The 18,871-nt window shown below is 35.4% G+C and overlaps 1 protein-coding gene across 1 annotated transcript in view; it reads right to left on the reverse strand.

Annotated features, from left to right (window-relative positions):
* Positions 1–18,871, reverse strand: part of Rgs22 (regulator of G protein signaling 22) — a 102,311-nt gene that overhangs the window by 14,302 nt on the left and 69,138 nt on the right. Inside the window, exons 15-21 of the mRNA XM_090339142.1 lie at positions 17,730–17,924; positions 15,678–15,770; positions 14,252–14,424; positions 13,164–13,326; positions 8,655–8,813; positions 6,789–6,857; positions 2,975–3,136 (exon numbers count right to left, since the gene is read on the reverse strand). Coding sequence (XP_090195268.1) covers positions 2,975–3,136; positions 6,789–6,857; positions 8,655–8,813; positions 13,164–13,326; positions 14,252–14,424; positions 15,678–15,770; positions 17,730–17,924 — 1,014 coding nt within the window. The remainder of the gene's footprint in view (positions 1–2,974; positions 3,137–6,788; positions 6,858–8,654; positions 8,814–13,163; positions 13,327–14,251; positions 14,425–15,677; positions 15,771–17,729; positions 17,925–18,871) is intronic.

Genomic DNA, 18,871 nt, shown 5'->3' on the forward strand with positions numbered 1-18,871 from the left:
AACTACAATGAACAGCAGTCATCACTTTGCATATTGCCACATAGCTTTGTGGCTAAAGATCTTTGGTGTGGATGGCACATTTGTAGATATATAAGCTGAAGACAAAGTGAAAACTAATCTCTTCTGAGCAGGAACGGGTGGTTCACACCTGTCATGCTAGCTTCTTAAAAGGCTGATAGGTGAGAATCCAAATCAAGCCAGTCTGCCCAGAAAAGTCATTAAGACTCTTATTTTTACATTAACCATCAGAAAAAGCTGGAGGTGGGGTGCTGTTCAAGTTGTAGAGTGTCAGCCTTGAGCCAAAAAAAACCTAAGCAAGAGCACTAGGCCCTGACTTTAAGCCCCAGTGGTGGCACAAAACAAACAAACCAAACCAAACCAAACAAACAAACAAAATATCCTATTTTGACTGATTTCATGTCTTGCCTATGGTAAATAGTGCTGCAATAAACATGATTGTAGTGGTGGCTTTAGTATATCCTTGTTTGTGCTCTATTGGATAAATGCCCAGAGTGGAATTGCTAGGTCATAGGTACTTCTATATTTAGTCTTTTGAAGACAGTTGACACTGTTTTCCAGAGTGTTTGAACAAGTTTACATTCCCACCAACAGTGTGGTGGGATTCTCTTTTAGCCATAACTAAAAGCCTAACAAAATGAGTACTAGGAAATGGGTACTTGCAGTGAGGTTGGGTAGGAGGCAGAGGAGATGAGAAAAGGAATGAATGGGAAAAATGAGAAGACAGGCAAGAATGCATTCTATATGCCACAGAACTGAGAAAAATAAGGGAAGGAATATGTGGAAGGGAGAGTAAATACATTGTATACATAAAGTTCTTTGTTAAATGGCAAAAAATTAAATACATAATCTAAAAATTGAGTGAAGGAAAGCATGGAGTAGGAAGGGTGGGTGAGAATGCTAAAAAGGGTGACACTGCCTCTATTTGAGTGACCCAACAAGCTCCACTCCCAAACTCCTAGAATTAATAAACCACTTTAGCAAAGTGGCAGAATACAAAATTAACCTTCCGAAATCAGTAGCCTTCTTGTACAAGAACAATACACAAACAGAAGGCCAAATCAAGAAAATGATTCCATCCGCAATAGCCCCCAAAAGAATAAAATACTTAGGAATTAACTTAAACAAAGATATAAAGGAACTAGTTAATGAAACTATAAAAGCCTAACGAAAGAAATTAAAGAGGACACTAGAAAATGGAAAGACATCCCATGCTCATGGCTAGGGAGAACCAACATAGTGAAAATGGCTATACTGCCAAAATTGACATACAAATTCAATGCAATCCCCATCAAAATCCCAAAGACATTTTTTACTGAAATAGAAGATACAATCCAAAGGTTCATATGGAACAAGAAAAGACCTAGAATAGCCAAAACAATTCTAGGCAAAAAGAGCAATGCTGGAGGTATTACAATACCAGACTTCAAGCTCTACTATAGCGCCATAATAACAAAAACAGCATGGTGCTGGCACAAAAACAGACCAGAAGATCAGTGGAACAGAATAGAAGACCCAGAAATAGAACCACATACCTATAGGCAACTTGTATTTGACAAAGGAGCCAAAGATATACAGTGGAACAAACACAGTCTATTCAATTATTGGTGCTGGCAAAACTGGGCAGCCACATGCCGAAAACTAAAAATTGACCCGAGCCTTTCGCCATGCACAAGCATTAGCTCAAAGTGGATCAAAGACCTCAACGTCAGACAGGAAACCGTGAAACTGCTACATGATAGAGGAAGAGAGACACTGGAACTCATAGGCACAGGCAAAAGATTCCTGAACAGAATCCCAGGGTCACAACAGATTGGAGAGAGACTCGATAAATGGGACTACCTAAGAATAAAAAGTTTCTGTACAGATAAAAACATAGTCGCAAAAGTAGAGAGACAGCCAACCAACTGGGAAAAAATATTTACCAATAATACATGCGACAAATGCTTAATATCCAGTATCTACAGGGAACTCAAGAAACTAATCCCCCCAAAACCCAATAAACCATTCACTAAATGGGCAAGGGAGCTAAAGAGAGACTTCTCAGAAGAAGAGATTAAAATGGCAGAAAAGCATATGAGAAAATGTTCATCACCTATGGTCATAAAGGAATGCAAATAAAAACAACCCTAAGATACCACCTTAACCCAACAAGAATGGCCAAGATTTTGAACTCAGACAATGACAGTTGCTGGAGGGGTTGTGGAGAAAAAGGAACCCTACGACACTGCTGGTGGAAATGCAGACTAGTTCAGCCACTCTGGAAAGCAATGTGGAGGTTTCTTAAAGAACTGAAAATTGACCTTCCCTACGATCCCGCCATAACACTTCTGGGCATCTATCCTGAACATCATAACCCAAGATATTGTAAGGGCACCTGCTCAGCTATGTTCATCTCTGCACTATTCACAATAGCCAGGCGATGGAAACAACCCAGATGCCCTACTGCAGATGAATGGATACAGAAAATGTGGTATATATACACAATGGAATTCTACATAGCCAACAGACACAATAAAATAATGGCATTCACAGGGAAGTGGATGAATCTAGAGTGAATCATGTTGAGTGAGACAAGTCAAGATCTAAGGATCAAAAGGCTATTAATATGGCTATTAAATCCAAAGAATACAAGAGCAAGGACTCAATAACTGCATACCCAAAGCTATGGACATGGTAATGGAAATATAAACATAACTATATAGACATAAAAACCTATGACTCTATAGACATAATGTTTTATTTCATAAATTAATATGTTTCTAGGACATACAAACCCTTTGCCTAATTGTGATTAAGTTCTAAATATTAAGTCCCAGTGATTGTAAATAGAGATTCCCTCCTTGAACACGTGTATGTTAAACTTGTCATTTAAAATATGATGTAAAAATCAACGTTAATAAATTCTTTTAAAAAAGCCAAAAAAAGAGAAGTAGTTTTCTCTAACCCCCAATACCTTATATTTTTGTACTTCTTGCCAAAAAAGTACTCCATTTTCTAATAAATCTCCTTTTAAAGCCACAAAACGTTGAAATTGTCTTGAAGTAATTGGATTCAATAATGCTTTACGAAAAGCAATAATATCACAAGATGAAGATATCCACTTACTCTCCACAGGCTGCCCAAAACAAAACAAAAAAAAAACAGAAAATGAGTTATGTTCTCAATAATAACAACAAAGTCATTAATTAGACTAAAATTATCAACTTCTATCTCCTTTAATGTTGGCTATTGAAATTTATAAGATGAATACAATACAATTTGACAGCTTTTCTCCTCCCTTGTGTCATTTTTAAAAATTATGACAAAAATTTAAAAAGCAAATTTAAAAATGATTTATTTAGAATGTAGAAAAAGAATAACTGATAATTTACAACATATGAGTGCCTTGTTTTAGAATGCTAACAGTCATTTCAGTTTGGAAATGCTGGGAAAAAAAACTTATAAGTACATGTGTGTGAATTCTGGAAAGAAAAGAAAGTTAATCATAAGGTTATGTTTATATTATTAAACTATTGTTTTTAATTTTACTTTTGAATTAGTATACACCGATACTATGAGGGGTTCACTGGAACAATTCTATGTGTACAGTTGTGCTTTGAGCGAGTTCTCAATGTCTACTGTAGCCCTCTTCTTCCTGTCTTCCTTTTCAAAGTGTTTCATAGGTTTCCTTCTATGCTGACTTCATGTCCACACAGGTAGTCTTTTTAGCATCCTTTCCTTTCCCCCTCCTGTTGACTGTCAACAGACTGCCTCCCTTTTATAATATTCATGTCCTATTATTATTTGTTTTCTCTATTTTTATTTTTCAATGTTGCATTATTGTCATTATTATCGATTGTTATTGTTTATTTTATTATAGCACTACTGAGGTCTGAACTCAAGGCCCTGTGCTTTCGAGGCACATGTTCTTACCACAGAGCCATGTTTCCACCTACCTGGTTACAGGCCACAACCAGCCTATTTTAGACTTTCTAGCATAGCTAGTATAACAGGTACATGCCACTGCACTCAGATCTGTGATCAGCTTTTCTACCTCAGCTGGCCTAATGGTGATCCATTCAATCTCAGCCTTCTGAATAGCGAGTATTATAAGCTGGCACTTAGCTTATTTGATTTAGACACACACACACACACCACACACACACACACACACACACACACACACACACACACACACACACACACACGCACATTTTTTGCTGGTCCTGGGACTTGAACTCCGGGCTGGAGCACTGTCTGTGAGTGTGAGCTTCTTTTATTCAAGGCTAGCCAGCCCTCTACCACTTGAGCCACAGCACCACTTTCAGTTTTTTCTGTATATGTGGTACTGAGGAATTGAACACAGAGTTTGATTCATGCGAAGCAAGCACTCTACCACTAGGCCACATTCTCAGCCCTGATTTTATTTATTTATTTTTCTGGTCAGTCCTGAGGCTTGAACTCTGAGCCTGGGCACTGTGCCCGAGCTCTTCAGCTCAAGGCTACCGCCCTACACCTAGGCCTGGTCGTTGTCCCTGAGCTCTTCACCTCAAAGCTACTACCCTACCCCTGAGCCATAGCCCCACTTCCCATTTTCTAGTGGTTAATTGCAGATAAGAGTTTATGTCTTCAGTGCCCACCCGGGCTGGCTTTGAACTGTGATCCTCAGATCTTAGCCTCCAGAGTAGCTAGGATTACAGGCGTGAGCTACCATGCGCAGCTCCTGATTTGATTTTTGAGAATTTCAGTATGAAGTCCAAGTTATCTTCAAACTTTGAATCTTCCTGCCTCAATCACAGTATTGGGATTATAGGCATGAAGAAACATTCCTACCTTTTAAAAAGTACATGCAGTTGAATATTTAAGATATTTTAAAATATATTTTAGAAAAAAATCAATTAATTCTACATAATTTACATGGAAATATTTACTAAGCTACATTATAATTCTGTCCTGGTAATATCTTTTCCTATGAACATCTTTAAATTGTTTTAGTAATAAATTATTAGTAATATAATATAAGTATGTAAGTGGTGATTTTGTGGTGCTGGGGATCAAATACAGGATCTTATACATCCTGGGCAAGTACTCTGTCATTGAGCTATGGCTCCAGTGCTAGCAATAAATTTTTAAAAATGATTGATTGAGGATTTGCTTCACATGTCATAAAATCTAGAAGTATCTGTGGTGTTTTCCTAATACGGAAAAGTACAGTTATCTACACCTATTTTATATTTTCAGCATTTTGAATTATGTTTCCTTTTTATTCTTTGCCCATTTTAAAATCATGTATCCAACTTCTTTTGCCTTCTAAGATTTAACAACATAAAAAAAGATTTTATTGACTTTAGAAAATAGCTTTCAATTTCATTGAAATTTCCCAAAGTTGGCTTTCACATACAACCCTATAAGGATATATCACTCCAAAAGCAACAGTTTAGAAATAACTTACTTACAAATTATACTAGTGATTAAATTACACAAAAAATATCTATTATTGACAATGCATTAAATAAATTCCTTGAAAGAAATCATCTATGACCATCATTAGAAGTGTATGTGAATTCTTTTTCAAGTGCTACAGGAACACAAAGGAAAGAGTAATACTGCCTGAAAAGAGGAGGGCCTGGAAGGTGACAGCGAGTTGGAACTGCAAAACCAAGGCAACTCTAGGCAGTCAGGATGAGTGACTGTGACATCAGCCCAGATAAAGTACCTAGATGTCTATCGCTATTTATTGAGGCATATGCATGTTCTCTGGACTAAAACTTAAGACCCTTAACATCTGGTCCACATTACAATGATAGCCTTATAAATAGGAACAACTATAAGTTAGACTGGGATGTTTATTTAAAACCCACTCAACAAATAATGATTTAAGACCTGCTTCTTAAGATAGTAAAACTTAGTAATTTGACTAAAACCTTAATTTAACTCAGTTGACCATACTACAATATATAATGTATAACAAGATAAAATACAAGCAATATTTCAATTAAAATATAACGAAAAACAAGTCATTTGAAAACTATTTCTTTCAAGTAAGCCAGACCCAAAGGAACACAGGCTCAATGGTGTCCCTCATTTGTAATAATTAGTACAAACTTTGGACTCTCTTGGCAGAGGATTACAACAGCTCAAAACCTAGATACATAAGGCCATACAGGATGAGGCTAAATAAAAGGACCTCTAGGATATGAAAACAAGAGCTGTATAATGTGTGATTGTTGTTCTTAATGTACTATGTTATTTTTCATCTCTTTTGCTGTCCTTTGTTTATTCTCATACTGTTACAGTATCTTACCTTGTTATCTGGTATATTGTATATACGTTTATTTTATTTATTTGAAATAGGAAAGGGAGGGGTGGGGGAAGGGAACGGGGACAAAAACATGAGAAGGGGTATCAGTGTATAAGAAGTAATATACCTTCTAGCTGGTGAATATAACTGTAACCCCTCTATACATTACAATAAAAATATATGAAAGAGTCAAGAGTAAGAGAAGACTTGAAAACACAAGAAATTAATTCTTTCAAAAGGAAAATACAGAAATAGATCCAATGGAAGCTTCATGCAAGAATGTACATACAGACCAGTATGTACCATTGAGCAGGTCAAGGAGTCTTTCAGAACAGATTTCTGACAGTCACATTCCATCCGCCAAGGAAGAATATGCTATGGGTAGTCAGTTGGTGGTTTAGAAGGCAGGAAGGTCTTTGAGCAAGAAGGGAAAGGAAAAATAATACTTTGACAAAGTGGAACTTAGGAGGATATAACAATGACTTGCCTTCCAGACCCCGATTTTCCTTTCAGCCTTCTGTCGTAAAAGCTCATCTGCTATGTCTTGCATCTGTACCTAAGAACAAAACCAATTACATCATCCACTTAATCAAAATGTTCAGCGTTTTGAAATGATTGATTTGCAGCTTATAAAATGAAGTGCAGATTAGTCTGAAAAGATGTCATTTACAACACGAATTAGACTGAGAAAGTGAAGGCCTGTGGTCGGGACTGAGTGACTCATTCCCGGAACCCAGGATTCTTGTCTGCTAGAGGTATTAGTACCCAACCGCGCTGCTCCATTGAAACATCACAGCTTCACTTTGGCCTGCTTATGTGACTCTGGAGAGATAGTGATAACTTCTCAGAGTTTGCTGCCATTTTCATAGTGGAGATTAAATTCGTGGTCTAGCACTTACTAGGAAAGCACTCTACCACGCCAGTTGCATATTTTTCCTCAACTAAGCTTTTCCCCCCAAAAGAAACTTTCAGCAGAGACAAACATACCAAGATACTGCTGACCCTCAATATCCACAGGTGCATCTGTGAATTCAACCAGGCTGAGATGAAAATATTCAAATAAAATTTTGCACCTATTCTGAACAGAGGTTCTTTTTCTTATCTTTTATTTCCTAGACAATACAGTGTAACAATCAACATTTGTATTGCATTAGTTTTACAAGTTATCTGGAAATGATTTAAAATGTATGGAAGGAGATGAGTAGGTTATCGGCAAATATTATAACATTTTATATGAGGAATTTGAGCATCTTCAGAATTTTGGTATCCACAGAGGTGCTCCATAAACATCAAAGAATCACTGTATTTCTTGGGGTTACTGCTCATATATAATAATACATAATACCTTATCTTAGAGAATAGCTCTTGCCAAATCTGTGCTAAATCTCTACTTCCCTGTCCAAAACACATAGATATAGAAATGATCAAGCAGAGAAGGATTAGGTTCACAAAGGGCAGAGCCCTTGTTTTTCTTTTTAAACAAATGCTGTGATCAAACCCAGAGCCTTAAATATTTAGGCATGCACATATACTAATAAGTTATAGCCCCAATTTTAAGTTTTCTTTTTTAGAACCACAGCTCAGAGAAATGATCTCAGCTTGGGTGTTACTGCTTCTCCTAAGTATATAAGATACTCCAAAATCATTTTATAGTATTTCCTGCCACTCCTTTTGTTGTCATTGTTGTTTAAGATTTTTCCAGAATTAATTTATTTTGCTGGACACCCAAAAAAATGCTAAGTCAGGAAAAAACTAAAGTTAACAATCAAATTGCTGAGGTAAACCTAATGAGAAAATGTGGTAAATATTATTAGTAGACCCTTTGTCAATTTAATTGGCTTTGAAAAGAGAATTGGAATTTCCCTAAAGAAAAGGAATGAAGAGATTTAAGAGTTTATTTACAGAAACATTTTGCCTAAAACAAGTGAGCTGTTCTCTATGCTAAAAAATTCTGTGTTTTCCTCTAAGTTGCTCAGCTCAACAGACTAAGGACATGTCCAATTCTGTAGGCCTCAAAGTGCTGGATCAATTGACTTCATTATATGGGAAGTTGTTTCGGATTGCTCCTATTTAACATTAAAGGCATTTGTCTCTAGGATCCAAAGTTACCTGTTTCTGACAGATCAGGCTTTCCTATTTTTAGCCATACTAGGGGAATTTGAATGATCTAGGTAATATTTGCTTCAATTTTTTAAAAAAGATAAACCAAAACCTATTTTATGAAGTAGAAGGTAAAAATCAAAAATCCTCTCATAGTCCAAACCCATTTCTAAGAAGTAGATTTTTCAGGATTTTTTTTCCTGGAGCTTGCCAGGCACCTCAACTGTTACTAAAAGATGAGTCATTCATATACCTTTATCTTTTGACGTGCTATAAACTGTTCACTTGTGAGAAACAATGGCAGCCACACATTTTCCAGCCTATTCAGGACATACTTCTGAACTTCAACTAGAACAGGTGCAGCCAGCTGTTCATGCAGAATCTTCCCCCAGCCACCACTTAAACGCATTATCTAAGAAAATAAAAGTAAAAAAGAAAGTACAAGTTTGTATTTGGTTAAAGAAACACTAACATTTATCGATTCATTCCAAATCACCATTTACAGTGTAAATCACAGTTGTCACAGTTTTCATTTCCCATATAACATCTTCTGGTTATATTGTCTATAGAAAGGACAGACCACCTACCCAATATCAACAACAACAACAAAAAAACCCAGTGCATTTTGTGGCACTTATTCTAGAACAACTGTATGATGTACGATTTTTCTTGCTATGCAATATTGAAAAGTGTATAGGAGTATCACGATTTTTGTTTGTTTGTGTGCTTGTGCTCAGATGAAATCCAACATTTTATGCATGCTGGGTAATTGCTCTACTGCTGAGCTACAGTCCAGCCCCCAGGAATGGGATATGAATACAAGAAAAGGCATTTTCCTCCATCTGTTCAGCATCTTCAACTATAATGAGGGCATTAATCAATTGTTTTCTTCTGAGTAATCTTAATGGCCTTTTGTTCTATATGAGTCTCATCAAATTAGTGGATTGGAGAGAGCACATTTTGTTGTCGGTGAGGGGAATGAGGTATCAGTTACTTAAAAGACAACCTTGAAAGTTGGGTGCTGGGGGCTTGCTCAGTCTTATCATTGCAACTACTCAGAAAACTAAATGCTGAGGATCCCAGTGTGAAGCCAGCCCAGGCAAAAATGTCTAAGACTCTTATTTGCAGTTAACCACCAAAAACTGGAAATAGAGCTGTGGCTCAAGTGACAGAGTTGTAGTATTGAGCAGAAAAGCTCAGACACTGAGGTTCAGGGCCCCGGACTAGAACAACAACAACAAAGACAACCTTTACTTAACATAAACATGGCATCATGAACTAAAGCTGAGAAGGAAATGACAGCACGATAGCAGGGTAGCAGTGTAGGTCATGTCAACAATTTCTTTTTCTTTTTTTGTTTTTGGTTTTTTTTTTTTTTGCGCCTGGAGTTAGAACTGGAAGTTTTATTGTAGTGTATACAACTTTCCGACCTAGCATCAATATACACATGTGAAGGGGACACGTGAGCACACCCCACTCTGCCTTAGCGTCTTTCCATCGTCAAAACAGCAGCTACAAGTACAGGACACAGAAGGGCGGCCACACAACATAGCACAGCTGTCAGTGTCCTCAAATTAGCAAGAGGGGCTCAGGATGGTGGGCACAAATGAGCCCCCATTTGTGGCAGTGTGAGGTTCACATGGGTTTACATTGGACTGCTTTCTTTTTACCTTACCACTGAGCCCCAAGGAGGACTCCTGCCTACTGGGGTACAGACATCACCACCACCTGGATGGCAGGGGCATCCATAGGGCACCAAGGGAGAAGAGGAGAACAAGGGGGTCTGTCTGGGGACACCCTAGCACTTTGCCTTTGAGCCTCAGGGTCTCCTTTTGGAAGAAGGCAGATCTCTCAAGCCAGCACTGACTCCCATTAAGCCAGGTGGCACATGTGCCTGCAGCGGTGTCTGTGAGCTCTGCACAAGCCTGCACTACCAGGGAAAGCCTCAGGTACAAGGCTGGCATACCAAGTCTAGGCTAGTGTTGAGGGACAGCCAGGCAAAGGAGGGGTGTGTCAGAAGCCATGGAACGGCATCACTGCATCACTCTGTGGCCAATACCCAAGTAGGAACCTAATCCTGTCCCCTGAGCAGCACTCCAAAGCCTAGGGCCCTGACCGCACAGGAGACCAGTTATGCCAACAAATTTCTAACAGGAAAACAGGCATAGAATTAGAGAAAAGTCAAGTACTTAGACTTGAGTAGATGGTTATTGCTCCATTGTTTTTTAAACACACATTTTTGTGACCCTAAACTCTCTGCATAATACTGACCTCGACCAACTATTGAAACCTATTTTCCTGCTGTAAATCATTGTTTTCTACCTATTCAGCTTTTCTGGATTGCTCACCAGAACAATTATCCTCATTTAACTCCCCTTTAACTTATAATATTAATAAAACACTATAAATAATATGAAAAAATCATATTAAGTGAAGTAAGCCAGACTCAAAGGAACATAGGCTCAATGGTTTCCCTCATTTGTCATAATCAGTAGAAACCTTGGGTTCTCCTAGCAGGGATTTACAATAAAGCAAAACCTAGATACATAAGGCCATATAGAATGACACTAAATGAAAGGACCTCCAGGATATAGAAACAAAAGCCATATAATGAGTGATTGTTGTCCTTAATGTACTATGTTATCTCTCATCTCTTTTGCTGTCCCTTGGTTATCTCATATTGTTACAGTATTTTACCTGGTTATCTGATATATTATATATATGTTTATTTGGTTGTTTGAAATTGGATAGGGAAGGGGGAAAAACAAGATATGGGGCGGGGGTAGGGGGAGGGAAATGGGGACCAAAACATGAGAAAGGGTATCAATGTTTGTGAAGTAATGCACCTTCTATCTGGTGAATATAATGTAACCCTTCTATTAATTACAATAAAAATATATTTAAAAAAGAAAAAAGAAAAAGAGGAGATCCTATTCTCAAGCCTCCAGAATAATAATAGTCAAGTAAATATTTGGTAATATTGTTTTTGCATAAAACAACAGAGAAAAATAAAAATACTACCTTGGCTTATACTAAAGCAACACAACTGAAATTAAGATTAGCATAATCTTTATAAAATGTAATGTGAGATTACATTTCCTGTCATCAAGAGATGACAGGAAAAAGAGTCAGTGAAAAGGGTATTCAAGAACTGTATACTTGACTTAGGGAATTGTAACCCCTCTGTACAACTCAATAATAATGATAAAGATATATTTTTTAAAAGTCAGTGGGTTGTTCTTAATGTTATTTCTCATCTCTTTTGTTGCCCCTTTGGTTAATCTCATATTGTTACGGTTTCTGACCTTGTTATCTGGTATATTGAATATACGTTTATTTGTTTATTTGAAATAGGAAAGGGAAGGAAGGGAAACAAGATGAGGGGAGTGGCTGGGGGAGGGAAATAGGGACAAAAACATGAGAAGGGGTATCAATGTGTGTGAAGTAATGCACCTACTACCTGGCAAATATAACTGTAACTCTTCCATTAATTACAATTTAAATAAAGTCAGTGGGAAAATTCTGTAGTAAGCACAAACATTTGCTATTATAGTAATGGGCAATTTTTCCTAACATGCTATGTGCACTCCAGAGGGTTCGGGTTCAGACAGTAGCATCAGATACCATGAAACCTCACGAAATGTAGCACAAGCCAAACAGAAAACAACTGCTCTCCATGTGTTTATCTCATACTTATGCTTATTGAAATACTCAACCACTTCTGCTAATACATCCCAGATTTATATCTCAGGGAAGTAATGGGAAGGCATTTTTGTCATTTAGTTCTAGAATTATCTTCATTTATTTAATTCTAGGGTTGCTTCTTCCTCTTAATCCCAAAGATTCCTGTTTCTTTCATCCTGAACCAGAGTTATAATTTAATTATTTGATTTGCTATACTTAAGAATGTCTCTTAAATTTTTAATATACTGAATTTGGCATGAATCTGACATTTGTGTTTTATAAATGTATAGCTTTAAGGTATGTGTGCTTTGAAGCTCTTAAAATTAAAAAAATCACATACTACACATTTGACCTTCATTGTAACAAACTTCAAATTAAATAAATTATAGTCCTTAACTCTATAGTTAAAAAAAACATAATCCATGAAATGAAGGTGTTACAAAAACTCTTAAATCCATTGCTGATCCTAATCTGAATGTGGGGAGACTATAAATCTGATGACACTATTGTTATTAATAATGATTAAGTCATAGGACTTTGGTACAACAAAATGGTGAAATCCATGTTCCTTGTTAATGAAATTAACATTTGTAAACAGGATTTAAAAAGCCAGTTGTTAGGGAATTAACAAGAAGCAAGGGAGGGGGTTTAAAAGATGGAGAGGAAGAAAAGGAGATTAAGTTAAGTGGTTGAAAGGTACAAGGGACCTTGTCTATTCTGTTTATTTTGAGAACAGTGGCTGATGTATCTAAGGCATCATGAATGAATTGTTGAATGAATGAGTGACTAATTCAAGCTGTGACTATACCCTCAAAGTTCTAGAAATTGTCTTTAATACAGACCCAGATAAATAAGTTATTTTTCTTCCATAAATTATTTCTAAAGTTATGCATTTTATAACATGTAACACTGGAGTAAACATTTAAAAAAATTAACTTATACTGTATATTTATATTAAAAGGCTGTAGCATCTAAGTCATAAAAGCAAAACAAAAGAAAAAAGGGAATTTTCATATCATTGGCAAAAAGAAATAAATATCATTCAGACTTCAAGTAGAAAATAGGTTTATGTTGATACCTCATTCTGCTGATATATAGTAGCTGGACTCTTGGATCCAAAGAAATATTTTTTATTAAGGTATTTGTTTTTAATGTATATTGATTTTGCTTCTCTTTGATTTCGATCTTTGAAAACAATTCTTCGAAACTGTTCAATGTCTATCCAGCACATAAGGTCCATGCTAAAATAAAAATGAAGAAAAAAATTTGGCCCTTATTTTTTCTGTAGAGTCTACACAATACCAACAAATTGCTGGTTTTGACAGAAACCAGTTAGCATGTCTGATTACATCAGTACTAATGAGTACAGTGTGACCTCTGAGTCTATGCCAGGCCAGTTAGACTCATAATCCAGATCCTCGTCAAATGCCTGATGGCTAAGAACTAGAACCAGAAAAGTAATCTATCATTATTGGTGCTGTTTCTGGGTCCTTCTACTAATGATGGACTAGTTCTATAGATTCCAAATATGAGAAAACATCCACATAGCATATCCATTTGATAAAAATATAAATCATAATGAAGGGAAACTGCTCTTCCAGTTCTAATCAATTTCTGTTAACGTGGAAGAAAAAATTTGACCATATTTCAGTTTACACTGGATAATTATATGATTTCAAGACTCTGTACAAACTCATAACATTTCATTAATAGACTACTAAATACTATGAACTATCATAATGTTTTCAGTAATTGAAGAGATATTTATTTCCCATAGTTAGTAAAGTATCACAATATTTTCAGTAATCTAAGAGATATTTATTTCCCAGTTAGTCAAGTACTTGGCTAGAGAGACATAAAATAGAGAAATCACAGAAAAAGGAAAGAAAAACAGTACACTGATGTTTTAAGTCAGCCAGTGTTAAATATCAACAAAAATCATGTAACCACTTAAAACATTTTAAAGGTTGCTGGTAAAACAATTGCATTCCAACAAAAAGTATTCATACTGATTTCAGACAATTATGCTCATGAGTTTTTACTAACACAGGTTAAAAAAATCTAGCACCAAGTAAAGATTATAGTATATTGAATCAAAACCAGTACTTAACTAATATATCAAAGATAATGTTTTAAGAAATACATTGTAAAATAGTTGTTCCTCACCTTGAAGAATGAGATTCAAGAAACTGACGGAAATGTTCAAATTCCAGTTTGTTGTTAAGCAGATCATTAAAAGTAAAATGCCTGTATTCTTCAGGAACATTATTCCAATATTCTGTTTGTTTAGAGACATTAGCGAGTGATAAAATACTAGTTCCAGTTTCACCAGTGGTACCCTAATGACATAATACTTTTCATAAAAATCTCTTAAAAGCAACAAATCATTTACAATTTTAAATAGAAAAAAACACAAGAAAAATTAATGATTCAGCTAAAACAGTTAAACAATTCAGTAGCAGAACTAGATTATGACTAGATGATTCAGATTCTAGTTCATATCAACTTCTGTTCCTTTCATCCCATTTTCTTCTTATAAACATTTAGCAAACACACTTAAAAATACTAATTTTATACCACTTCCTAGTAGAGCAGTAATATACCTGTAGTAAAAAGGAAGAAAATGCAATTATATGTAATACTATAATACAGATAACAATATTGTATATATAACCATATTATATAGATATATGTATATATCTTCTAGTCATTTATATCTATCTTCAAAAATGAAGATAGGATTATGCACCTACATATAAGTTTGTTAACATCATGAACATAAACCATGTATCCTATAATTAAAAGTCATACAAGAAACTTGTCTAATAGCGCATTCCTTAATGTCATTCCCATATTCAAGGTAATTTTTCATATAAACAAGCTTTTGATATTTTGTGGTCATTTTATAAACCCTACAAGGAAAAAGAATAGGTTTCTCCTTGAAAAACCCTTCCTTATATAATTCCTTACATAATGAATTTATCTCTATTTTTTAAAAAGTCTCATCATCTATCTGGTGACTATAACGTAACCCTTCTATTAATTACAATAAAAATATATGAAAAAAAGTCTCATCATGAGCAACTAATATTTAAAAGTTGTTTTCTTTTATAGAAGGATTATGTAGAATGTTATAAATTTCACTCAGTTCATCAAGTTTTAAATACAACTTTACAACATCTGCCCTATGGATTTTTGTGTATCTTTTCCAAGATATTAATTAATAACATATTATATAAATAGCTTCTGAGTTAACAAGGCATAGAAGGTTACAGTTTTAAACAATACTGTTTTTGTGAAACTTTATTGCATAAGAAAAATTTCAGAGAGGTACAAAGAAGAAAGTTGTTTTTTTTTTTTAAGAAAATCTTTTGAAATCTCACCACTCAGAGCTAGCTGTAACATTTTGGTGAGTATCTTTCTGTTGCTAAATGTGTCAATATAACATATCTGTCAAATGTGGTATGTAAAGGAACAGTCTATAATTACAGTGCCTAACCATCTCCTAGATGTGAGATCTCACTACCAGTATAAAAGTGGTAATCTTTTCTAGCATGAAAAGGTTGTTTTTCTAAGTAGAAAGTTGTTTTACCTCAGCTTTCTTGGAAAATGTCTCTTTATGCAAAGCCTGTAGCTTTCTGAAGTATGTAGAATCTAACTGCCGAGTTTCTTCCTCCAATTCCACCTAAAATAATTAAAATGCTTTGTAACATCAATAGAATAAACATTATAACAGAGTAGAGAACTGAATGCACAACCGACTGGGCCTATGCCAATAAGGTGATTCTTTTGGAGTGAAAACTAAGAAAACTTAGTTAAAAATACTAGCTATAGAAAGGTCATACTTCACATTATACAATTAAAATACACACATTTCTATGGAAGGATGCATTGCCACCAATGCCGACTTTTTTCTGGATCCCCACTGTAAACTAACAGGCAATATGTGGATTATGTTTTCAATTTCTACTCAGTCACAACAGCCACAAAGATTATCACTGATGGATTCATGAGCAAAATAATTCAGAACAATAATACCAATAATTCATATTGGTATTAGCCTGTGAAAAAAGGTTTTCTTGCTATAGCAAAAGAAGAGACTGTCATCAAAGTAATCTTTACAGAAGGACTCAGTCGTTGGAATATGCAATGCATTATTTTATATTGTTAGGGAAACAAGACACTCTTTAATTCTCTATTACAGGGAAAACCCAATTTGGCTGACTGACTACTTGAGAACTTTCTGTATTTAATAGCTGGCTCTGCTAGTCTGCTTAGGTATCCTTTTGAGGATACCTACACAACACAATGAAGTTCTCAACATTGAATTTAAGAAGTTTTAGAGAGGGGGTGGGGAGAGGGACATGGGGACAAAAACATGAAAAGGGGTATCAATGTATGAGAAGTCATGCAAATCTAAATGTAACTCCTCTATACATTACAATAAAAATTAAAAATATAAAATAAAAAAGTTTTAGAACTAAGAAAGATTTGTTTTTCCTCTTAATAAAAATAGCTAATAAGGCCTTTTATTATAATTTTTGTAATGGTGATTTTTTTTACTTGTTTAGGGAAGTTAGTTACAATCCCAAACCTTTCATGCCACTGCAGATGCCATACAGTTGATATTTCATTTATACAATATAATATATAGTTTTTAATATGAGTAGGGATGAAATTTTCATTTATATACACACATATATCACTAGTAGAAAAACATTATACTACTCTTTTCACACTATAGAAGATGTAGGAATAAAAAAAAAATCCTCACTAGTCTGGTCATTGAATTAAGTCAGTCATAAGTTTCAGTTACAATTCAATAAAATAAGTCCACTCCTAGATATTTAAGTATTAACTCCATCTCAGTCATTTAATTATCTTCCTGGTAGATGTGACCAGCAAATGGTAGGTAGATATTCATGAAAAGAAGCAATTTACACAGCCAAGTTCTGCATGAATGACCTCATGCACCAAGTGCATACATTAAATGGACATAAAAAATACCCAAGGACAGTTTTAATTTGTGATTCAAATCAATAAGAATAATGAAAATATTGAAGCAGAAGGGCTGAAAATGACCTCTTTTGGAATGAGAAAATAAATAAAAGCACTGAAACTTTCATCCAATCAAGCAGCCTGAACATCTGGGTGTAGTTTAAAATAGAAGCACTGAAGTCAGAGGATTGCCTTTCATAATACATAGGAAGCATTTATATTTTCCATGGGTGTAATATTTACTGTAATCCACCCAGCATAAAATGAAATGGTTTTTTTTATGAAATGGGTTTTTTTTTTTCCATTAATCAAAGTTAAGACCACTGCTGAGAAATGTCAGGATGGGACAAAACCAGTGTATTTTCATGACATTTTTTGCTGGGTCACAGAAAATCAAAACTCAGGTTTCTTTCTTCTAACATTATATGTACAGAGAATCATAATAACAAAAAACACACAGGAATTTACATCTTCTTTTAGGAGACAATGGAGAATGCTGGCCAGAAACTGAATATTTTCCTTGCTTAAGTGTTGAATCTTCTCAAATCTTAATTCTATAGCCCAGGTGCATGTGAGACCTTTTGCTATGTTTCTCCTGTGAGCAGCCAGGTGAAAAGTCCCCCACCGTTTCTCAGTGCCATCATACCTTTCTGTAGTTAACTTGGTCTGACTTTATCATCTTTGTCCAGGGCTCCAGAAGGATGAGGAGAATATACTCCTCCGCTGTATCAAAAAGATCTTCAAATGGTGGTTGTATTTTCGTATAAATTTCTTTTTTCTTTTCCTGTTGGAGTCCAATATCAAAAGTGGCTGACGGAGCAACGTAAGTGGCGAAAAGATACTAAGAGGGGATGGAAAGAGGACAGAGAGAAAATTGGAAGAAACCACAAAGGTTAGGCCAGCAGAGTCCTCAACAAAGGCACTTGAAAACTAGTGAGAAAAGACAAACAAGCTCAAACACTTGTTTCTTTTTATTATCTTTAACTGTACAAAGGAATTTCCATTTAACAAAACACTGTATGAATATAGTATATCCTGGTCAATGCCACCCTTTCAACATTCCTACCCCTCACTCCCCTAGCTCACTCTTGCTAATTTTGTAGGCAATACATTAGATTCTTAACTACATTCCCCTCCCCCCTCCTCTTCTTTGGTCTACCCCACCCCATTCCTTTCAAATACTCATTTCCAGTGTTTATTTTGTTGAACTTCGACTTTGCTTTTCTAAGCAATTACAGAGTTCTCCTTTGAATCTACCACATTTCAGTTAATTCATTTCTATTTGTTTACATACCAACCAATTCATTTACTTGTTAAGATTTTTTTTTTAAATTTTGTCAGTCTTTAGGACCTGAGCACTGTCCTTGGGCTTTTCCTCAAGGCTAGTGCTCTACCACCTGAGCCACAGCACCACTTCCAGCTTTTCTATGTACATGGTACCCAGGAATTGAATCTGGGTATTTGCACATGTTAGGCAAACACTCTACCAGTAGGTCAAACTCCCAGCCAGTTGTAAGTTTTTAAGCCCAATTTAGCTTCCACATATAAGAAAAAATATATACCCTTTGTTTCCCTGGACTTGACTTCACGTAATTTTTTTTCAGATCTTACCATTTCTTTACAAATAACCAAATATCATTCTTTCTAATGGATGAGAAAAATTCCATTATATAACTGTATCTATATAAATATATGCATGCATACACATCTATATTCTTGATCCATTCGTTTATTGTGGGTGTCTGGGCTGATTGGTAAATGAAATGAGCATGGTTGTGCTGGTGGCTT

Source organism: Megascapheus bottae, chromosome 9 (genome assembly GCF_031878675.1).
Source record: "Megascapheus bottae isolate mThoBot1 chromosome 9, mThoBot2.hap1, whole genome shotgun sequence".
Classification (NCBI taxonomy): Eukaryota; Metazoa; Chordata; class Mammalia; order Rodentia; family Geomyidae; genus Megascapheus; species Megascapheus bottae.